The sequence below is a fragment of the Pleurodeles waltl genome, chromosome 3_1, assembly GCF_031143425.1.
Source record: "Pleurodeles waltl isolate 20211129_DDA chromosome 3_1, aPleWal1.hap1.20221129, whole genome shotgun sequence".
NCBI lineage: Eukaryota > Metazoa > Chordata > Amphibia > Caudata > Salamandridae > Pleurodeles > Pleurodeles waltl.
The window spans coordinates 164,926,834-164,951,578 of record NC_090440.1 but is presented as its reverse complement, the minus strand read 5'-3'; the positions used below and the strand labels follow the sequence as shown (position 1 = coordinate 164,951,578).

Here is a 24,745-nt window from a genome sequence, read left to right as displayed (position 1 = left end):
AAACACAGGGCAGGACTGGGAACCAAAAGCAGTCCTGGCAAATTTTATCAGAGCCAAGCTGCATGTGGCAAGCGGGCAAAGCGAGTGCGTCTCACCACTTCAGGAGGGTTTGGGAAGGTTCAGCCCCCCCAAGAAAGTTTTAAAAAATAGCAAATACGGTGCCTTTTGCACCATATTTTTCAGTATAGAACTTTGTCCAATTATAGAAAGGATGGGCACCATGGCTCATGCTGGCGCTGCTAACTGGAGCCAAATGGGGCCTGTGTCCCAGCTCTACGTGTCCTGCCCTCCACCCCGTTCCTTTGTGCCTCAGAACCAAAACTATTTAGTGTGCAAAGAGGCGAGAACGAAAAACAAATAGACATTCCACATTGTTTTTGCTTTAGTGCTTAAATTACTTTGTAGGTATGCGTATATATCAGTACATGCATATAAGTACACATACACACAGTCAATTTTAAACAAACATGTAAATGGAAATGTGTATTTATGCATGGGTTGTTTAAGGCATGCTTTGTCATTTTTTGACAACATTCACATTCTTTAACTGTGGTAGCGTCTACATTTCGAAACTGAACAGTCCATCTTCTCTTCTTCAGCCAAAACCCTTGAGTTCCTTTTACAATAAAAATTTCTTTAAACTTTTTTTTACATTATTTCTCGAACATTTGAGGGTTCAAACTGCAAAATAAGGCAACCAGTAACTGTTACAACTACTTCTACCTACAAGCAGAGAAAACAGAAACAATGACTCAACAAGAACTGGGGTAGAACTATTTTTTCACAGCTTTAACCTAAAAGGTAAACATGTTTTATAATTGAATTAACCATGTTCATTTTCCTTGCCGTGTCCATACATCTGTAGAATATATTCTACATCTACAATCCGTTTCTGCAACTTGAAATCATCCACCCAAGGATAACTAACTGAGCTCTTTAAAATTCTAAGGGAATAACATTTGTTCACAACATAGAAACTTGAGGCTGTTTGTTAAATGATCACCAAGCCACTTTCTGCGGAAGCCAAAACAAACAAAAGATAGACCAAGGCATTAAGATGTGAATTTTTAATTTTTCTGTTAATCGTATTTTGTTGTCATGCATTTGAAACCAGAAAATAAGTGTATAACTTTGTAGGCTCTGAAGATTAAAACACAAATGGTTTTATATTAAGTAGTCAATCAAGCTCCATATTCTCCAACGCCGTCAAGTTCATTAGTTTCAAATACAACGTATTTTGCACGTAGGTCAATTACAAACCTGACAGAGAGCAAAGAGAGTGCCCTCATGACCATAGTTCTAGCGAGGAGGACCTGGGCGGCTGCTGTTACTCGTCTTAAAGCCATAAGTCGATCATGAGGATTCACCAAGGCAGCTGCTTGTTCTCCTAGAGTTATCCGGCCAGAGGAACTTTTCTCAATTGAGCCATGGCACCCTTCCAAAAGAGAAATCAATTAATGTACAATGTCACAGTGAATTCACATACCAGTCATCGTCAGCTCGGAGCTCACTTTTCAACTTTTTCCCAGCATCATTAAAACTGACATCCTATTTTTCTCTTCTGACAGACAAACGTGGACAATTTTTTGTAAACTTGAGCCCTACACATCAGTGTCTTTAACACTTAGAGCCTGATTTAGAGTTTGGTGGAGTGGTTGCTCCGTCACAAACTTGATGGATATCCTGTCCGCCATATTACAAGTTCCACAGGCTATACTGGAACTGTAATACAGCAGACAGGATATCCGTCAAGTTTGCAATGGAATAACCCCCTCAGCCACACTCTACATCAGGCCCTAGGTCACGCTCCATTACTATCAACAAATCTCCACATTTTCACCACCACCTTCAATCAAATGGAAGACCTAAAGTCACAGGGTATTAATTCTCACTTTAGCCCCGCTCACACATTGTTCCCTCTCAACAAAATCATAATGTCCTTTTAGTTACAATAATTATAAGCTACCACTTATGAGGACATAACATATGCAAACCAAGACTATGATGTACATATTAAGATGTGAAAACTGTCAATATCCTGGTTTTCCCTCCTGATAAAAGTCTGATCTAATCATCTATGGACGGGCTACCTCAGTTTAATCTCACATGGTTTCTGCTGACGATTTAAGGATATCCACTCTTTAACAGCTCCCTCTTTCCCCAACTTTTGTTTGACGAAAACTGCCAAGATCTTCACCCCTTACTCTAACGATGAAAGCATACAGACAGAAGCTCAAAATTATAAATCAACTGCTCAACTAAATATGATACTTTACTGATTTTGAAGAACATTACCTTCTGTGGAAAAAATTTACTTATCATGCTAATATCAATTGCCTTATAATAAGACTTACTTTAAGTGTCTTGACCTAGCAAATGAAAGAACACAACAAATGCATCAGCTATTCCCCTTAACAAACCTCCATTCCCTTCCTTACTCAAGCTATCAAATTATCATCTAAAAATACAGCAATAAAGGCTCATGTCAATAATTCACACTTCAGAGTCAGAACCTCTCTTTCCACTGCCACCACTACAAAACCAAGAATCCGGAATTCAAATAGATCAATATATAGAAATGAACAAGTTACTTACCTTCGGTGACAAATGATCTGGTAGAGACTTCTAGTAGCAGATTCGTTACCTTAGAATAGATACCCAAGCAATACTACCCCAGAGGCGGGTCTGCCAACCAAGATCATAATAAGAATTTCTGTAGGACCGAAAGGGCAAAGTACCCATCTCTCCGGACCTAACTGTCCAGGCAGTAGTGTTTAGTAAAAGTGTGCAAGGACACCCACAATGCTGCCTGGCATATGCCCAGGACTGGAACGCAGTATGCTAACGCAGTGGTTGCAGCTGCTGATCTGGTAGAATGAGCACACAAGACCTCCAAGGTTGCTTCATAGAAGGTGTGTAGCACATTGTAATGCAGAGAACCACCCATCTCTTCTGCACTACCCAACCTTTCTTCGCACCCACATAACCCACAAAGAGTTGATTGTCCACCCGGAACTCTTTCATACGATCAAGAAAGAACACCAACGCTCTTTTTGGGGCCAGACAGTGGAGCCTCTCCTCTTCCTTAGAAGGATGTGGGGGGCACGTAAAAAGTAGGCAAGGTAACTGATTGACCTACATGAAAGGGCGTGACCACTTTAGGAAGAAAAGAAGCCCTAGTACGAAGCACCACCTTGAGAGGGTGGATAGAGATGAAAGGTGTCTTCTAAGAAAGAGCCTGCAGCTCACTCACTCTGCGGGCAGAAGTGATGGCCACAAAGAAGTTTTTAAAGTCAGAAGCCTGAACAGACACTTATAAAGTGGCTCGAAAGGAGTGCACATTAGAAAGGTAAGAACTAAGTTCAAATCTTAATTGGGCATTACGAACGGGGAAGGAGTAAAGATATGGGTAAGACCTTTAAGAAATCTTCAACAATGGGAGCTATCAATAAAGAGGGTTTATCAGGCAAGCGGAGAAAAGCTAGGATGGCAGATAAATAACCCTTGAGGGTGCCCAGACCAGAGCCCTGCTGGGCCAGAGAAAGAGCAAACAAAAGAACCTCAGAAAGAGGAGCGGATAGGTGGTCAATAGACTTCTCTGTACGCCATGCCACAAATTTGTTCCATCTACAGGCATATACCGTTTTGGTTGAGCGACGCCTTCCTGCTAAGATAACATTGCAGACTTCAGTCAGAAGGTAAAAAGCTGTCAATTGCCGCCACACAATCTCCATGAAAGAGGGCTGAGACAGGACAGGTTTGGGTGGAGACCCGTCTCCTGTTGCTGCGACAGAATATCTTCCCGAAGGGGCAGTCTTATTGGAGGATCGATGGCCATATTCAAGAGCTCGAGATACCATAAACTCCGTGCCCAGTCCGGAGCCACAAGAATGACTTGGGCCCAGTCGTTCTTGATCTTCTTGAGAACTCTGGGCAAACGTGGTATTGGCGGGAAGGAGGCCTGAGAGGCACTCTAGATGAAATGCGTCGCTTAGCGAGTGCTGCCTTGGAAACTCCAACATGCAAAAGAGCTGACATTGCACGTTCTCTGTGGACGTGAACATATCTAACCAAGGCTCTCCCCACTGCTGAAAGAGACCTTGCGTCATCTCTGAATGGAGACGCCATTTGTGATCGACAAGGCATTGACGGCTGAGCTCCTCAGCTCTGACTTTGAGTGCCCGCCAGATGCTGAACCACCAGGGATATCCCCTGATGTTCCAGTGACGTCAAGAGGCAGAGAGTCTCCTGACAAAGCGTCCACGACCCCAACCCGCCCTGTTTTTCTGCAGTATCACATGATGGTGGTGTTGTCCGTGAACACCTGCACCACCTTACTTTTGAGAGAGGAAAGGAATGCTTTCAGTGCTAGTCTGATTGCCTTGAGCTCCAAAAGGTTGATATGGAGCTCAGACTCCATTGGAGAGCAGACGCCTCTCATCTCCGCTCCAATGTGGCCGCCCCATCCCAGAAGTGACGCATCAGTCACTACAGTCGCATCTGGTTTGGGAAGGAAGAGGGATCTGCCTCTGACCCAATCGCAGATGAAAAGCCGCCACTGCAGATCTTGTGCAGTCCCATCCGAAATCTGGACAATGTCAGAGGAATTCCTCTGATGCTGTGGTCAGTGGAACTTCAGGTCCTCCTGCAGAGCCTGCATATGCCATCTGGCATGTGTCACCTGCAGAATGCAGGAGGCAATGACGCCCAGCAGCCTCAGAGTCAGTCTCACCAAAATCCAGGAAAGAGGCTGAAACATCGGTCTCATTGCCTGATTGTCCTGGACTCCCAGCTCGGGAGGAAAGTGCTGAAACTGCACAACGTCCAGCACAGCTCCGATGAAACGGAGCATCTGAGAGGGAGTCAGGTGTGACTTCGGCACCTTGATGGTGAACCCCCTTGAACGCAGGAGGTCTGCCGTAGTCCGGAGGTGGGAGACCGTGCCCAGGGGTGAGCTCGCCTTCAACAACCAGTCATCGATGTAGGGAAAGATTGAAAACTTCTAACCTGCGCAGATGAACTGTGACCACAGCCATCGCTTTGGTGAACACCCGAGTTGCACTGGTAAGGCCAAAGAGGAGCATGGTGAATTGAAAATGCTTGTGACCTACAACGAACTGCAAGTAATGTCTATGGGCAGGCAGGATGGGAATATGGAAATAAGCGTCCTGCAAGTCCAACACTACCATCCAGTCTCCAGGGTAGATAAGACCTGAGACAGAGTGAGCATTTTGAACTTCTCCTTCCTGAGGAAGAGATTTAGGGACCGGAGGACAAAGATAGGGTGCAGGCGCTTGTTCTTTTTGGGCAACAGAAAGCAGTGTGATTAACAACCACAACCTACTTCTGGCACTGGGACCCTCTCTATGGCTCCCCTGGCCAATAGAGCTGTAACCTCCTCACGGAAAAGTGTCATCCGATCGTAGGATGGTGGGAAGTGTAGTCTTGAAGGGGAGTAGCCCCTTCGGACTGTTTTCAAAACCCACCTGTATGATGTGAGGGTGTTCCAGCGGAGCATGTAGTGGCGAATCCTGCCGCCGACTGGTCCCTGGTGGAGAAGCGCCAGACTAGAAAGGTTTGGAGGCTCTAGTGGGGGTGCGGTGGACTAGCTAGACCGCAGGCTCTCTGATCCACGCAGACATTGGATCCCATGTCCCCGGCCATGCAGCGGCTGATCAGCATTTGTGGCGCTGTGGCTGGGGGTTATGGACGTGATTTGTGCCCCTTCGAGATGCCACGAAAGGGGCGAAAAGCAGACTGAGGGGGAGGGGAGGTGGAAGTAGCAAGACCAAGGGACCGGGAAGTGGCCTGGGACTCCTTAAAACACTTGAGCGCCAGTCTGCTTTGTCCCCGAAGAGACGGGTACCATAAAAGGGCATGTCCATCAGAGTAGATTGGACATCCCCTGAAAAGCCAGATATCAGGTAACCAGATGTGGCACCTCAAGGCCACTGTCTAAACAACCAATCTGCCCAGTGAGTCGGTCGTATCCAGCCCACATCTGATCGTGAACTTGGCTGCATCTCTCCCATCAGCAACAGCCTGGGGACAATGGCTAGGGTCTCCTCCGGGACCTGTGGCAGCACTTGCGCGACGGAGTCCCAAAAGGGGTGTTACTAAGATGACAGGTTGACGGACCGCAATGTCAGGCTGGAGGAAGGAAAACATTTCTTCCCAAGGTGCCAGCCTCTTTGATTCCCTATCTGAAGCTGGGGAAGGAAACGCCCCATGGGAAACTGAGGCTTGTGGGGTGTTGAGTCAGGAAAGCCTGGTTGTTAGGTGCAGGCCTATGGCGGCAGGCTATTGTCTTCTTAACAGGAGCCCATGTGTTGGGTTTAAACCAGGTCCCCAGCAGGACATCCAGGAGGGCTTCATTGAAAGTCAAAAGGGGTTCTGATGTGGAATCTCCAGGCTGAAGCACCTCGGCCGCTCTGTGCACCACCATGGAGTAGGAAGCCCCCTCTCCTCCATAGCCACAGTAGGGGGAGAAAACATACCCGTGTCAGGGGAGGTATTCAGACCGCTGGCTTCACCCAATTCCTAAGACCAGTCCATAGGGTCTGTAGGAAAATGACTCCCCATTGCAGTGACCCCCCACTTTTTGCCTGATATTGATGCTGACTTGACTGAGAAGTGTGCTGGGACCCTGCTAACCAGGCCCCAGAACCAATGTTCTTTCACTTAAAAATGTACAATTGTTCCACAACTGGCACATCCCTTGCACACAGATAAGTCCCTTGTAAAAGGTACCAGTGGTACCAAGGGCCCTGTTACCAGGGAAGGTCCCTAAGGGCTGCAGCATGTGTTGTGCCACCCTAAGGGACCCCTCACCTAACACATGCACACTGCCATTACAGATTGTGTGTGCTGGTGGGGAGAAAAAGGCAAAGTCGACATGGCATCCCCCTCAGAATGTCATGCCCACAAAATACTGCTTGTGGCATAGGTAAGTCACCCTCTAGCAGGCCTTACAGCCCTAAGGCAGGGTGCACTATACCACAGGTGAGGGCATAGCTGCATGAGCAATATGCCCCTACGGTGTCTAAGTTTATTCTTAGACATTGTAAGTACAGTGTGGCCATATTATGTATATAGTCTGGGAGTTTGTCAAAAATGAACTCCACAGCTCCATAATGGCTACACTGAATACTGGGAAGTTTGGTATCAAACTTCTCAGAATAATAAACCACACTGAAGCCAGTGTTGGATTTATTACAAAATGCACACAGAGGACATCTTAGAGATGCCTCTGTATTTTACCCAATCCTTCAGTGCAGGACTGACTGGTCTGTGCCAGCCTGCTGCTGAGAGACGAGTTTCTGACCCCCATGGGGTGAGGGCCTTTGTGCCAGCTGAGGCCAGAAACAAAGCCTGCTCTGGGTGGAGGTGCAACACCCCCCGCAGGAACTTTAACACCTAGCAGCGAGCCTCAAAGGCTCTAGTGGAGATGCCTTCCCCCTGGACACAGCTCCCACTTTTGGCGGCAAATCCAGAGGAGATAATGAGAAAAACAAGGAGGAGTAACCCACCAGTCAGGACAGCCCCTAAGGTGCCCTGAGCTGAGGTGACCCCTGCCTTTAGAAATCCTCCATCTTGAGATTGGAGGATTCCCCCAATAGGATTAGGGATGTACCCCATCTCCTTAGGGAGGAGGAGGCACAAAGAGGGTGTAGCCACCCTCCAGGACAGAAGCCATTGGCTACTGCCCTCCTGACCTAAACACCCCCCTAAATTTAGTATTTAGGGGCACCCCAGAACCCAGGAAATCAGATTCCTGCAATCTGAAATAAGAAGAAGGACTGCTGACCTACAAGCCTGCAGAGATGACGGAAGACGACAACTGCTTTGGCCTCAGCCCTACCGGTCTGTCTCCCTTCTCGAACACCTGCAACTAGCGACACATCCAACAGGGACCAGCGACCTCTGAAGCCTCAAAGGACTGCCCTGAACCCCAGGACCTAGAAACTCCAGTGAGCAGCGGCTCTGCTCAACAAACAGCAACATTCTTGCAACTTTTCTACAACTTTCAAAGACCTCACTCTTCCCACCGGAAGCATGAGACTTCACACTCTGCACCCCACGCCCCCGGCTCGAGATCCAGAGAACCGACACCACAGGGAGGACTCCCCGGCGACTGCGACCCCGTGAGTAGCCTGAGACGACCCCCTGAATCCCCACAGCGACGCCTGCAGAGAGAATCCAGAGGCTCCCCCTGACCACGACTGCCTGTAAAAAGGGACCCGACGCCTGGACCAAGCACTGCACCCGCAGCCCCCAGGACCAGGAGGAACCGAACTTCAGTGCAGGAGTGACCCCCAGGCAACCCTATCCCTAGCCCAGGTGGTGGCTGGCCCGAGAAGCCCCCCTGTGCCCTGCCTGCACCGCTAGAATGACCCCCGGGTCCCTCCATTGAAACCAATACAAAACCCGACGCCTGCTTTGCACACTGCACCCGGCTGCCCCTGTGCCGCTGAGGGTGTGTTTTGTGTGCCTACTTGTGTCCCCCCCAGTGCTCTACAAAACCCCCCTGGTCAGCCCCCCCAAGGACGCATATACTTACCTGCTGGCAGACTGGAACCGGAGCACCCCTGTTCTCCATAGGCGCCTATGTGTTTTGGGCACCTCTTTGACCTCTGCACCTGACCGGCCCGAGCTGCTGGTGTGGTAACTTTGGGGTTGCCTTGAACCCCCAACGGTAGGCTGTCTATGCCCTGGAACTGAGACTTGTGTCTTACTTCACACCCTAACCAATATGTACCTCCCCCAGGAACTGTTGACTTTTGCACTGTGTCTACTTTTAAAATAGCTTATTGCCATTTTGACAAAAACTGTACACGTTATTGCTCTAATTCAAAGTTCCTAACTTACCTGTGTGAAGTACTTGCATTTTATGTATTTACTTCAAATCTTGAACTTGTGGTTCTAAAAACAAATTAAGAAAATATATTTTTCTATTTAAAAACTATTGGCCTGGAGTTAAGTCTTTGAGTGTGTTTTCCTTATTTATTGCCTCTGTGTGTACAACAAATGCTTAACACTACCCTCTGATAAGCCTACTGCTCGACCACACTATCACAAAATAGAGCATTAGAATTATCTAATTTTGCCACTATCTTACCTCTAAGGGGAACCCTTGGACTCTGTGCACACTATCTCTTACTTTGAGATAGTATGTACAGAGCCAACTTCCTACAGGGTCCTTAAGCTAGAATTCTAAAGTCTGATCAAATTCATACCCAAGGAATAAGGATCAGGATCCGATCTAAGGACCACGGTCCCCGCCGAATTTCAATCGGAGTCAAGCGATTTCGCTCCAGCTCCGTGTTGGAGTCGGCGATGAGTATAGGATCGACAACGCCCACGGGCCCAGGCAACAACAGGAGCGTCGACCTTGGAACTGTCGTCAGAGAAGGTCGCAAGGGTACGACCGACGCCAGTCCAGATAAGGAAGAGGATCCTTGGGTGCCCCTCAGAGCCGAGGCCGTAGTCGCTGGCGCGTAACTCAAAGGGGTTCCTTCTAACCCTGTGGGGCCCAAATGCTCCCCGACAGGCCGGAAGATGAGGTGCATGGCCTCGAAAAATTCCTTTAATTGAGTAGTGGTGGCTCTGGCTACCGGAAACTTGGAGGCATGTAACCGACCCAGAAACAGACTCCGAAGAATGAGGTATGAAGTGAGAACGCCCCTTCTCTTGCGTTGCATCGTCCGACTGATGGGGTGAAGTCAAAGAATGCTTGTGCTTCTTCTACTTCTTCCTGTGCTTACCTGAATGACCTGACGATTTGGAATGGGATGAAGAGGAGTGGTGATGGCTCCATGAGCGGTCTCGGGACTTTCATATCGACCGGGAGCAATGCAGACCCGGATACCAGGTTGCAGTCAGCTTTAGGGCCCGCTCCCTCAAAGCCTTCAGGTTTATGGCCCGGCAATCGGAGCACAACTTTGGGTCGTGGTCACGTTCCAAGCACCACAAACACACCAGCTGCAGATCCATCACCGACATCATGCAGTGACAGGAGTCGTAGGGTTTGAAGCCAGTCTACTGTGACAATATCTCGACGCACCAGAAGTAAAAAAACTTCGACAGAAAGTCGAAAGGCCAGTCAAAAAGTGACTGTAAGAGTAGCTCTCCCCAGATAAGTGCATAGGCTGGCGCAGAGAGAAAAAACTGGTGTCAGCACGCCAGGGTGGTGCCTATATATGACCAGTGACGTCATATCTGGCAACCACAATTCCAAAGGTGGTTGCAGAGTCGACCGACCCCACCTAACGGCGTGCATGGGTACTGCTCAAAGAAAAATCTACAGATCGAGTATGACACCTGGGGGAAATTCTAAGGTAAGGAATCTGAAACTAGAAGTCTCTATCAGATACTTAAATCATCACTGGTGTCACTATTAAGTGAATGACTGCAACCTTTAACTCTGCAACCATTACTCCGAATTTTAGCAATGAAAAATTACTTATCTTTAGTCTGTAATTGTGAGTTATTCTCCATGGGACCCCTAATCAAAGTCATAAGCAATGACGTGTTCTACCCACACACAGGATACTGATTTGTCGTGCCCATGAATGGGATCGCAGAGCACTTTAAACTATATACATTTATATGTACAAATGCTTCTCAGAAGAAAAGCATAATTTCATACAATAAAATATTTTACAGCCCAATACAAGGCTTAAATATGCTACATTGTACTTATTCCCTTTTTCTGAAGTAGCCAAATATATCCAAAGTCATTACTCTAATAAAATATGCCAAGATACATCCTTAAAAAGTCTTTTTAAAACAAGAAAAGAAAAGCGTGGCACTGTTAGTCGATAGACTGCCCCAGATACACTCACTCATCTAACAAATTACATCATGCAGCCCAGGTGACAGATCAGTTCCTTTTACATTTAAAAAAGGATAATAGGTGTAAAACATAGGTTTTCAATTCATTCCTTCAGGGATGTGGACGGGTTGCTTCTGATTTTGATGAGTAATCCCATGGAGAATGGCTAGAGTTACAGGTAAGTAACTTCACCTTCTGTATTTGGGATTCTTATTAATAAACATCAACACTGAATAGAACACCTATTCCATACCACATAAGACATGAGGAATGAATGAATAATCCACAATGCCATTTAATAAGAAAGTCTGACTTACCTGGGTACCCGACCTGGTGTCTGAATCAGAACAATAGTGTCTTTTAAGTGTATGGATAAATCTCAAAGTGGCCACTTCCCCTACTTCTGAGATAGGTATGTTCCTCAAAAAAGCTATTTACAGCTACACCCCTATAAGAGTGGACCCTAGGCCTGCTAGGACTAGATCTGTTTTACAACAGGTAACATAGCAAGATACAAGAGACTACAGATGAATTGTTTCATAGTGGTGAGACCTGTTCTAACGGAACCCTAATTGACAAATGTTCCAACTGTATAACATCTTTCATTTTATTGAAACAGATTTTCAACAGTTTCTCTACAACTAAGGTATGAAGGGCTCTTTCCCATTAGGGTAATCAATTCGAAATGAAAGTCAGCAAATAAATAGTCTGATTGACATGAATGTCAGAAACCCCTTAGATAGAAAACTCAGATGAATCCTCATTACCATGCTGTTCTCATGAAACATGGTGTATGGTTCTTGACTACACATTGCCTGAAACTCGCCGTGATACAATCTTCATATTTTCTGCTTATGTAGCCCCCACTACATTTCATATAGTCCAGAAATTCGGGTATCTGAGTGCACATTTCTCATTTACAAAGGCACACTGCATTTAGTATTGTTTGCACATGTATACCTTATAACATTTGCGTTATTACAATTTGAAGGTCCAGGAATAATTCATATATGTATTCACATAATATAAAGTGCCTTATAGACTTAAATGAAAGTACCAGAAGATTAATATTTTAATTCTTGTATTTGACATCACTTGATGTGAGACTTGTCCCTTTGAAAATAACAAGAAAAGTGTATTTAAGCTGGGTACATGCAAGAAAGCATAGAAGAAATCTTTAACTTTCTAGGATATCAGACTGAGCAGCCAAAGCTGTAAAAACGTTTTGAAGGGAACAGGCTGGCATGCTGGGACACCATTGCTACTGACACGGATAGACTTCTTCAACAGAACACCACATCTGTTGTTCAAACAAGGTATAGATTGACTCCATCCCAGAAATCTGAATTCTGAACCACAGTTAAAATGATACATTTATTTTTTATATTTTGCTTAATTGTTTTTATAGTTACAACTATACACATTGTATGCACTAGGATAAGACATTGATTTTAATAAAAACATCAAAGATATCCTCATGTGCATTCTTGGACCTGCTAACAATAATAAGCCTGTGAAATCTCAAAGAACTGACCATTGTCCAGATAAGCTGATCATTATCCAGAAAACACTAGTCTCATGTAATGCTCAGCTGGTCCATGGACTAGAGTCCACCAGAATACCTTGCTCTAGATGGTAAGTTGACACAGAGCCTGCACTTTTACAAGAGGGCTTAGAAAACTTACATTCCAATCCTGTAGGATGGAGGTAACACCTCCCTGGCCTGCAATCCCTCATTGTTCACCTTCCTGAGAGTCAGTGGCATGTTCCTCCAGGAGGACAGAAAGCTGTCTGCGTGGAACAGGCTTCATGTGTGTCCAAGAAGGTAAAGCACTTTTAAAGGCAACAAGGTGGCAGCTTTGTAAAAGCTGCACTCTGAAACAAGTTACATTAAATGCGACTTGAGATACAAATCAGGCCTAATGTAACAAGTTGTTTGATATCATGGAGAAGGGGGACCGCCAGTTAGCACAGCTGAGGGGTCATCAAGTAATGCTTTACCCGACAATTGGGTGACCAAGTCTTTCTATAATAAAAACAGTGGTTTAGTGTGTTTACTGTCAGAAGTTGTAAAATACATGTCCTATCTCTGTTATATATTGCACCTTGCCTAAGGATTCTGTATGCCAGCCAGAGGGGTGATTTACACAGATGCACACGAGAGCAGTGACTTCGCCATTACTTTTAATGGCAAAGTCAGGCTAGCAGTACAGGACTGTTCTACCAGTTTGCAGTGGTGGACTGGGAGACTTTTTTTACTTGGGCAACCTCCAGGGTGGCATAATCAATGCTGCAAACCCCGGGGCACCCTCTAACTTAAATGCCCTGGGTACCAGGGTACCATATACTAGGGACTTAAAGGTAAGTTAGCTACTTCTAGTTGGGCACAGCCAAGTCTACATACACGTTTGGGTCAGGGCACTAGCACTGAAGTCTGGTTAGCCGGCCTCAGTGCACTTTCAGGGAAGAACAAGCATTGTCAAAGATGTGAGATCTATTGGCTTTGTCAATGTTTTTTTTTTTTTTTAACAAGTTGCACAGCAGCACAGGTTTGTAAATGAATTTCAAAATATAGCAGGAATTATGAAAAATTGTAATTCAGAAGAGTGATGCAAACAAAGATTTAAATAGGAGCAAAACAAATCAGAACGCTTTACTTGGTGATGTTCAACTGACAAATATTTGCAGAAACTCTATTTCCAAACATTATACACTATAGAGTTTTATTAGTAAAACCACACGTCAGTGGGAAATGTTGTGGCCATTTTAATGGAAAATCTGCTGACGGCAAATAAGTGTATTACACCACTTCATGCTTCGGGTATGTATTTATTAAAAGTGATAGATTTTAAACATGGTTTGAAAAACTATCCTGCCTCTCAAACCCCCCCCCTCGCTGCCCCCGATGACAATGCGGTTCATGAACTAAGAGGCAAGTCAGCGTTCAGGTGTATCCTATATGTGGTTACATTTGTATTACATATGGAGTAAACGTTAGTCTATCAAAACAAACAAAAGTGTTTTTTGTACAGCAGATATGCAAAAGTCGCATACTTGAAGGAGTTCTCAAATGTGAAAAAAGAATAAAATGGTGACTCAGTGAATTAAAATATTTGCCCAGGATCATAATTTGGATCAAGAGCATTATGATTAGGTGGGGTAAATTATTTAAGTCACTAGACCTGCAGGTCTAGTAAAGGTTTTATGCTTTTCAACCCTGGACATACATTAGAGTTCTAGAGATATATAGGCCGGTTTCTAATACTATAGAAATAATATATCTGCTTATGGAAAAAGTAGTGATCCAATAAGGTTCTCTTACTGGGGAGGAAAATAGTCAAGAAACTAGAGTATGTTTCTTTCAGATGTAGCACAATCTATAGTCCTGGATGGCTAATGAAATGTATCTATAGCAAGTGATACAATGCTTATAAAAAATAGCAAGAAACATTCGGGACCTGGCAGTAGGAGGTCTTGTCTATAAAGCACACATGCTCCGGGACAGGCTAACTTAGGACAGATGTATACATTTTCAACAGAAATTCTGATATCTGGCCATACATACCCCTAATATGAGTACAATAATGACCTCTTAACACAAGTATTGAATACATTCATAAAGTAGACACTTTGCTAGGGAAAATGCACTGAAACCTCCAACCTGTGTCCATTTTCAAACCGTACTGGTATAGGAGAAATGCCTTACTATAAATGATCTCGAATGTGGGAATCACTAACCATAGGAAAGTTGGTACAATGCAGCTAAAAGCACTATAATAATCGTCGTCATACCCCTCCCCCCTGTACTGTAAATGAGCTAGAAAGTGAGTAAAGATCCATTCGGCCCGTGAGCAGCGACAAAATGCCGATGAAATAGAGTAACTTGTTAAAAAAAATAAAAATGCGGGTGAGAGGTCATGTGATCCTGCTGAGGCTGAGCGATCTAAATGGAAAGAGGACTCTCTCACTTAAAAAATGTCAAAGAGGGAATGCGAAAATCACCATATTGGAATTGAATCAGCCTTATTTTAAAAAAGGAGAGAACATTTTAACAAAATATACTAGAACTACAAAAATACTTTACAAAATCTTATGAACACTAATAAGAATACCCTTAATATATGTTTAGAGTTCATCGAGTATATATGGCCCTAATACAAAAATCAAGGGTACATATAAATTAATTACTAATCCTGCAAAGAAACCTAAATTAGCAACAAGCTCCAGCCTCTGATGCACTTCAGCGAGGCCCAGCTTCGCCCCGGCGAGGCTGGTAAGTGAGCGTTGTGCACTGCAATCTAAACAACTTCCAGGCTCTGATGCACTTGAGTGGGTCCCTGATGAATGTGCCCATTTGTAATGTAACTGGTGCTCATCCTGAGAATGTTAAGTGCTTCAATACCTTCTGGTCGTGATAAGGCCATGTAAAACGCCAAAAAATACAAGCGAAGGAGTTTAGAATCATGAGGTCTCCAAAGCGGATGAAAACAGTACTTGGGCCTCAGGAGACTGATAAGAGAAAGATACGAGGAACTACAGGAAATAGTATGCTACAGCCAATAGACATGGAGGAAAAGTAATTGCCAAGCTCAGGAACCAATGAAAAGCAAGGGGGCGGGAGGTAAGCCCTTTCTAAGATTTATATTAACAATAGATTTCACAAGCACAGTGCAAGTGCTGTGCAGGCGAAACCTAAAAACTAGCAGCATCAGTCGAAAAACTAGGGAGTGAACATAGTAAAAGAGACATTTCCTTACACTGCACTGCTGCCACTCCTCAGGTTTCTGCCCTCCAGCTGCTTTACCAACTCAGGCAGGGGAAGGCAGAACAAAGCATTCCCTGTGGGAGAAGGTGGCAATACCCTCTTCTCTTGGAAATTGGTGACACATGGCTTGGGAGGGGTAAGCCTCCAAAGCCACTGGTTTGCTTTGAAGAGCACATTTGGTGCCCTCCTTGCATAAACTGATTTGCACCAGTCCAGGGAACCCCGTTCACTGATCTGACGCGAAACAGGACAAAGGAAAGGAGCGTGACCACTCCCCGTCCAACACCACCCCAGGGGTGAAGCCCAGAACTTCTCCAGGTGGCCACTTGATTCTACCATATTGAAACCAAGATGCGCAGAGGCCCCTGGAGCATCTGAGTGGCCAGGTCAGGCAGAAGACGTCCCTCCTGATAGGTGGTCACCTTAATAGGTGACCAAACACCCTTTAAGGGGGTTTTGACGTGCAAGATTACAGCAGGACTCCTCTGAATCATTTACTTCATCTTCTGGCCACTGGAACCGCAAATCGACTCTTCAGGAACCAATAACGCTGCAACTCCGGTGACGACTTCGCTTTGCAACATTGTTTCTCTGGTTCCTTCTAGCAACTGCAACATTTCCCTGGCTGTGCATCCTTTGGGGTTCGACAAGGCTTCAGCCTGCGCCAAGAAGAAGGAATCTCCCTTCGAGTGAAGGAGTCACTGCCCTGCATCCGCAGGCAAAAACTGCAACAACATCTGGCTGCATGGATCTGCCCTCCCCTGGAACTGTGTGGATCCTGCATCACAGGTAGTCTGGAGTGGTCTCCTCGGTCCTCTCTGTCAGCTGTCCAACTTGGGAGACGGTAAGCCCTTGCCTCTGCTTGCAGGACAGTAACCCTGTGCACTATGATTCTTGCAGCTACCAAGGCTTGTTTACTTCTGCTCCAGGGAATTTTCAAGCTCCGAGTAGCCCCTGGCCCCAGCACTTCTTCCTGCCAAGCACAGGCTCCTCTCTGCATGCTCTAGCAACAAGGGACTCCTCTTCAGGTGTGCAAACTGGGCCTCACTGCGACTTACTGTGCCTGCTGCAAGTGTGTTGCCTGTGGGGGCTGCAACTGCTTCTTCTGGCTCTCCCGATTGCTGAGAGTTATCCCGGACTCCCATCCAAGGGTCGAGTCTCCTGGACCTTGCTGGTCCTCTTCAGCCTTGCAACTCTCCTTTTGCATTTGCCAAGGCTTGTTGGTAGTTCTCCAACACCACTGACCATCTTCAACCTGACTGACGTGGGACACCACCTGACCCACTCCAAGGACTCCCCTTCAGCTCTTGGGCTCCACAGCTGGTCTTCTTCCCCTATCAACCTGGTTCTTCATTCACAGAAGGGGGGGTAGTAACTCCTGCCCCCACTAAACACTCCATCGTAGAATGGACTCTGTTGTCTGCTTTTTCAGGTCCTCTTCAACTGGTATCCACCTTTGGTTTCTTCTAGTCTGGTCCTGTTCTTGTTCAATCCTTTTTCCAAGTCTTCCTGTTAGCCCTTGGGGAGATCAGACCTCTGCTCTCCTGGTCACTGGGGGTCACTCAGGTACTCACCTCTTGGGGTTCCTAGTTCTTCCAGCTCCCCTCTAACAACTCCACATCCTTGGGTGGGGGACTGTATCTTGCATTCCACTTTCTTAGTATATGGTTTGGCCCTCCCCTAGGGCCCTCTCCATTTTTACTAAGTATTATCAATGCTTGTTGTTTCTATGCTAATTGCTGATTGCTATTGTGTATATAATTAGTGTATATTTACCTCGAGATGGGGAGAACTGCGTATAAGTATTCTAGTGTTGTGTTACTATAATGAAGTACCTTTATTTTTGTAACACTATGTGGTTCTTTCGTGTGTGATAAGTTGCTGTGTGACTATAGTGATACTGCATAAGCTCAGAGCCCAGCAACAACTCCAGCAGGATGGCTAGTGAATCAGCAAACCAAGGGTAGGGGCTTCAAAGACCCCGCTGCCTTTGGTGACCCACACTAGGGAGTGCGCACCCCCTGCCATGAGGCCCATTTGGCTCAAGGACAGGCAGGAAATTAGTTATTCAGTAAACGTTTCTCCTTCTTGGGCTAGAAACACCCCCAAGGTGGGCTACCCGCACTGGACACTTGAGGAAGGGTTCCACCATCTTGTTTTCGTTGGAACTAGGAATTCTGGGACAGGGTTATGCCCACTCCCCACAGGAAGTGGTCAAATTGGGGGTGTAGTCACCCCAGTGGTAAGCAGCCCATTGGCTACTACCCCTCACTCCCCTAAAACACACCTAAATTGAGTATTTAGGTAACTCCCTGACAACAGGAACTTAGATCCATCTGACCCAAGAAGAAGAGAGGGACAAAGAAGAACTGAAGGAGCGAGAAATGTGGACGACGGGTGGACTTTTGGAGTGAAACCCTGTCTGTCTAACTGCTTCTGTCTCAACAGTGGCGACAACCCTACTTGTCCAGCACCTTTGGGGACTCCAAAAGCCACAGCAGTCCTCTAGTACTTCAGCAACCAGTCAGCATCTCCCTTGGAGTAAAGGAGCAACTTCTGTGCATTCTGTAGACACCAACTGCTAACCTCACAGCCCACCAACGCAGCAACCGCCCAAGAAGAAGTCACCAAGCTCCAGCAGGACCAGCCCATCTCTTTACCAAGTGAGAAGACTCCAGGACGGAGCTGAGCTACACCACTGCCTGAGGAACCAGACCCCTTGCAGCTACCAATGCTTGTTTGAGTCCAGACCGGACTCCAACGCCAAAACCAGAAACCAGCCAACGTGGGACGTCAACATTGAAAAGGCCAATCCTGAGAGTGACGGCCCCCAACTCTCTCCCCCCACAACATTATTGAGCCCCTTTTTTTGTAGGTCTCTCAAATAACTGTGGGCGTCGTGACGGAGAAGCACCCATGACAAAAACCTGCTGTACCCAAGATCCCCACCCAGGGTTAAAAACAACTGACAGTTTCCTTGCTCCCAGAACCCCCACTGACCGAGCTCCCTGTTGGGAGCTACCAGATGTTTCCCCAAGTTCCCCTGTGCAGTCTTTGTCTAGGTAGCTGCCCCCGTCTCCAACTGTGCAGTGAGCAAGGCACCCGACTTGACCAGCACCACTGCACCCAGACGTCCCAGGGCAGGAAAAACCAGTGCTGGTGTTCCTAGTGACCTTAAACCCCTAGCATTCCTCAAACTTCAGAGGCCCTCCAATAACTGACTGCAAGAAGGTCCTTGCAGTAATAGTATTTTAAAACCTTCATCATGTAATACTGCATTTGAGTAAAAGTGTTACTTGGTAAATCGATACAACTGCAACAGTACTTATCTGCTTTTAAGTGTTCTGGTGTTGTGCCATTATATTAAAAAAAAGTAACTATTTTTTTTTAAACATTGATCTTGAGTTCCTTCCTCAGTGTGTTTCTCATTTATTGACTCAGTGGGTTCAACAAATGTTTAGCACTACCCTCTGATAAGCCTAACTGCTCGCCCATACTACCACAAAAGAGAGCTGTAAGAAAGTGCCCTTTTTGGCATGGTTACCCCATCTTTTTTGCCTGATATCTGAAGCTAACTTGACTGAGTGTGTGCTGGGATCCTGCTAACCAGGCCCCAACACTTCTATTCTATCCCTAAACTGTACTATTTCTTCCACAATTGGTACAGCCCTGGCACACAGCTAAGTCCCTTGTAAAAGGTACCAGTGGTACCAAGTGTCCTGTGGCTGAGGAGGGTCCCTAAAGGCTGCAGCATGTATTATGCCACCCTAAGGGACCCCTCACCAAACACATGCACACTACTATTGTTGCTTGTATGTGCTTGTGGGGAGAAAAAGGTAACATTAACATGGTATCCCTCTCTGGGTTCCATGCCCACAAACCACTGCTTGTGGTATAGGTAAGTCACCCCTCTAGGAGGCCTTACAGCACTTAGGCAGGGTGCACTATACCATAGGGGAGGGCATAACTACATGAGCAATATGCCCCTACAGTGTCTAAGTCCATTCTCAGACATTTTAAGTGCAGTGTGGCCATATTGAGTACATGGGTGGGAGTTTGTCATTACGAACTCCACAGCTCCATGGTGACTTCACAGAAGACTGAGAAGTTTGGTATCACACTTCTTAGCTCAATAAACCCACACTGACACCAGTGTTGGAATTATTGAAAAATGCACACAGAAAACCTCTTAGAGATGGCCCCTGTATTTCACCCAACCCTTTAGTGTAAGGCTGGCTGGTCTGTCCCAGCCTGCCACTAACAGACAAGTTTCTGACCCTATCGGTTGAGAGACTTTGTGCTCTCTGAGGTCAGGAACAAAACCTGCTGTGGGTGGAGGTGCTTTACACCTGCCCCTGCAGGAACTGGCAGGAAAAGACTGGTGGAAGATGCCTCTTTACCCCCCCCCCGGACTAAACCCCACTTTGGGCGGCATGTCCGGCAAGAAAATAAGTAACCACCAGGAAGTGTTCCCACCCCAGCTAGGACCACCCCTTGGGTGCCCAGAGCTGAGGCGAACCCCTCCTGGCTGAATCCTCCATCTTGCTTAGGAGGATATTAGCCAATAGGGTTAGGGATGTACAGCCCTCCCCAAAGGGAGTGGGCACAGGAAGGGTGCAGCCATTGGCTTTTGCCCTCTGACCCCTGTAATGCCCCTAAATCTAGTATTTAGGGGCACCCCTGAACCTTGCTCTTCATATTCCTGGCGATGACAAGAAGAAGAAGGACTGAAGAGCTGCAGCAGCAGAGAAGACTCCAGACGACAATTGTCTTGGCCCCAGCCCTAACGGCCTGTCTGTAGCTTCAAGAATCCTGCTACAAGAAGACAACTCGTCCTGGAGGACCAGAGACCTCTACAAACCCCCAGCGGACTGCTGCAGTTGGGGGAGCGGGCGACTGACAAGACCGCTGGCCACCTGATCCACGAGGTCTGTGGGTACCGTGCATTCATCCACGCAGAGGGTGGAAAGCATGCATAGCAAGGTGGCTGGGCGGGAACTGGCACTGCTGAAATCCACTACCATAGCCACGAAAGGAGCGAAAGACAGATTCGGGATGACAGAGGTCTGCTGCAAGGCCCAAGGACCTGGTCGTAGCTCAAGAGACTTTGAAGCACTTGAGCGCCAAATCTGTCTTGTCTCCAAAGAGACAGGTGCCATGAAGGAAGCTTGGACATCCCTCGAAAAAAAGACGTCTTCAGCTGGGCTACTGTTGTGTAAACTGCTCTGTCTAGTGACTCGGTTGTGTCAAGTCTGCAACTAACTGTTGCTGCATCTCTCCCATCAGCAACAGCCTGAGAGAGAGTACGGTCCAGGCCTCCTCCAGAACCTGCAGCAGCACTTGTGCCACCATGTCCCATAGAGTGTGGGAATAATGGCCCAAAACGCAAGTGGTATTCATTGACCCCAATGCCAGGCTGGTGGAGGAAAATGTCTTCTTACCAAATGAGTCCAGCCTCTTGAATTCTCAAGAGCAGTAGGAAAAGTGCCTTGGGAAGTTGAGGCCTGGAACACCAGGTTCTCGGGAGTAGGGTGTTGAGTGAGGAAGGTTGGGCTGCCAGGTGCATTGTGATGGCAACGGGCACTCGTCCTATTTACAGGAGCCCGAGTGTTGGGTTTGGACCAGGTACCCAAAAAAACACCTGTGAGGGATTCATTTAGCGGGAGCAGGGGCTCAGATGTGGAGGCTCCCGGTTGCAATATATCTGTCAAGAGATTAGTCTTGACTGCCACCAAGGGTAGCTGAAGGACTAGGGCCTCAGCTGATCTCAGACACCAACCTTGCGTAGGAAGCACTCTCCTCCGGAGCCAAGGTACGGAGGGAAAGCATATGTTTTTCAAAAACAAACTTCTAAAGGGGGAGTTTGCTTCTGAAAAACAAATAATGAATGGTCCCCACACCCTGGGAGCATTCTGTGAGGGAGTAATTTTTCCATGTCCCTCTCTACCAGGTGCTTCAGAGAAAAAAAGTCATTACACCATTCACCATGAAATGGGCGGACAGTGTAGTGCTCTTCCTTTGACCACCTTTAGTCTGTTGGCCCACTGGAGGAGGTACTCCATCGAAGGAGCCAACAGGGGCTGTGTCAATGAAATATTTATAGCCCGCAATCTCTAAATAAGGCAGGTGGACCAAGAGCTCACAGGCAGGGTATTCCCTAAGATTCTATATTCAACATACTCTCTAGAGTTCACATTGGGAGTGCAAGTGCTCCACCCTCACTTAAAATCTAAACACTTCTCTTGCTCTAAATATCATCTGATAATATATATGCATATATAAATAACATAATGACAGTAGCCACTAGGTAGATATAGTTAGGACCTAGTGTCTATAGAAAAAGTGTTTTTTGTTTTGCTAATAACTTTGGCACCATTGATGAATCTTCACAACATTTTTAAGAAAATACAACGCTCACTTCAGAGTCTGTCTGGAAAGTTTCAGGGTGATCCATCAAGCGGGGGGCCAACAAAAAGGGGCATCCCAAAATGCTTTTTCCCCATGCATTTGTCCATAGGGATTTTGAACAGGAATAGCACCCAAATCACTGGACTGAATTACACCAAATTTGGCAGAAAGGTAGCTCCTGGTCCAGAAAGTGAACTTTGTTATTTGGTATAAATCTGTTCAGTAGTTTTTGCGTAATTAAAGAAAAAGCTAATTTGTATATACATAGGGATGGGAAGGCTCCATGAACCCTCCTGATCTTGTGCTGAGATCTGATTGGCTGCCAACACTTCAACAAGGAAGTTTTGGCACCCATGCTAGGAATGGGCTTCAGATTAGTCCCACAAGAACAGATTAAAAAAAAGAAAAGGGGCCAGGGTAGGGACACCAGGACTCCGTAACTCTGGTACTGGACCCCCACCCCACCAGAGCAGAAAATCATTTTTTTTCTTCTGAATTTTCTGTGGGAGACGTGGCGGATCCGACAAATAATTGTTTTGAAAAAGCATAGACTCCAACACTTGTTTAAATGCAGCAGCCGGGTAGGCAGGTGCCGGGGGTTTACTGAAAATGAATGCAGGGGGCGCACTGCCCCACCGCAGCCCTGGGACTGCCACCTCCCTGGGGCTTTATACAAAATGAATGAAGTAGGTTTACGGCCCGCCCTTAGCCCCTGGGACCCCCACCTCCTCGGGGCTTTAACCATAATTAAGGGGGATCACGCAGCCCCCCGCATCCCTGGGGAATACCACCTCTATGGGGCTTTATAAAAATTATATGCAGCGGCACTGTGCCCCCCCCGTGGAGCCAATAATGGCCCTGGGGACTGTCGCCCCTCAGGGCCGGCTCCTGCTATGTCACAGGGTGCCCACACCTGGGACATAGCTGTTTGCTGTGACTTGGTGGGAGCTCTGACAGCTCCAACCAAGTCCCAGCAAACTGTGGTGATGTCTTAATATGTCATACTATGACATATCAAGTATTCAAATAAGAATACGCTACAACGGTTTCACAATAATGGCGACGAGCTTGTCACAACCCTAGAATCTACAACGTGAACCATGACAATATTTTAGGAAGGAAGAATGCTGCAGAAGTTTCATTATATTCGTGCTATTCTCCGATCCCACACCGGTATATCTAAGATCGATTCATCTTACAGTCTAGTGCACAGCATGACTTTATATAGTATATAAATGTGTTTCTTCAAAAAGAATAATAAAAAAAAAAAAAAAAACGTATGCTTAAGTGTTGCGTGAGGTTGGTCGACCGTGAGGATTTCCCAACGTTCTGTTTGCTCACATCATCTTTCGTGAGCACGCGCGTTCCTGTTCTACGTTCTGTTGCCACCCAGCAAGTATACGTTAGCGTTTGCCAGGAGAGAGGTCTCACTGATTCCCTATTGCTCTGCAGTAGCACTGTTTATAAAGCATACATCAGCATTTGCCAGGACAGATGTCTTGCTACTTTACGATCACTCTGTTTTAACACTGTTTAAAAGCATACGTTGTGACGTGCCAGTCAAGGCAGATGTTACTTTTCATAGCTGTTGCCAGGAAAGATGTCTTGCTGATTTGCTGTCGCTCTGCAGTATCGGAGATACTGACATTTTAAGAAAGATATCAGCAAGTCAATCCCTGAGTCTCACTTTAGGGGAGTACATTATGAGCTAACAAAAGTAACATCTGTGACACAGATCATATGTTATCTCCTACAGGGCACTGGGAGATACAGCCATCTACTGTGACACATTTTTGTGACTTAAGTCATCTGCCCATTCTAGTGTATTACAAGTCAAGCATCTACTGTGGCATGCACACTAAGTAGCGGTGCACTAGTGGTACACTCACCCACTGCTACACGCACACCAAATTGCATAAACCTTTTCTGATTTTCAAGGTAAAAAGTTATATTGGTAGTTTGGCATATTCGAATACTTTGTAACACCTCATGCTGACATCCTGCAAGGTTTTAATGCACCACCTCCATTTCTACAAACTCCTGGAGATCCACCTATCCCTTGGAAAACATTGTATAGGGTGTTTACAAAGTACCTCAGTGTTATAGGTGGAAACAGGTATTGGCCTGGAAAAAAACTTGTTGGAACCTAATTTGGTTTTTGAAGGTCAATCCATCTACGAGCATTTGCCACCAACTGAATTGAGTGAAGATGAAGATGACAAGGACGAATTCCAATTAGTAGTTATGACATTAGAAAAACACTTTGATGTCCAACTTAGTTTTATAGTCAACGGCCACGAGTTTTTCATTTTGAGAACAGCATCAGGATGAATCCATTGACAGTTATGTGGAGGCACTACACATTCTAACCACAGAATGTGAGTTTAAGGCCTTCACAACACAGTTGATATGGGATCAAATAGTTGATAGATGTTGGGATAAGAAAGTGCAAGATAAACTATTGCGTTGAATAAATCCAACTCTGATGTAAAGTATAAAGATAGTGAAAAGTATAGAAATATCACAAAAATCATACAAAGATCAATGTGGAGTGGGTGTAGTAAAGGAGTCTAGGAACAACAAACCAAACGTTCATAATAAGAAAAAAAATAAAAAATACAACAAACACTAATTAATTTTTCAGGCAGAAATACATTTGTTTTAGTTGTGGTTTCTCAACTCACATACCTAATGGTCGCCCTTGTCCAGCGAAAAGTGTTACTTGTAGAGTCTGCAGG

At 46.0% G+C, this 24,745-nt stretch overlaps 1 protein-coding gene across 12 annotated transcripts in view; it reads right to left on the bottom strand.

Moving 5' to 3' along the window:
• Window positions 1–24,745, bottom strand: part of HERC1 (HECT and RLD domain containing E3 ubiquitin protein ligase family member 1) — a 1,155,039-nt gene that overhangs the window by 392,666 nt on the left and 737,628 nt on the right. For all 12 annotated transcript variants that reach the window (XM_069222059.1, XM_069222062.1, XM_069222061.1 and 9 more), the window contains exon 48: window positions 1,261–1,435. In XM_069222059.1, coding sequence (XP_069078160.1) covers window positions 1,261–1,435 — 175 coding nt within the window. The remainder of the gene's footprint in view (window positions 1–1,260; window positions 1,436–24,745) is intronic.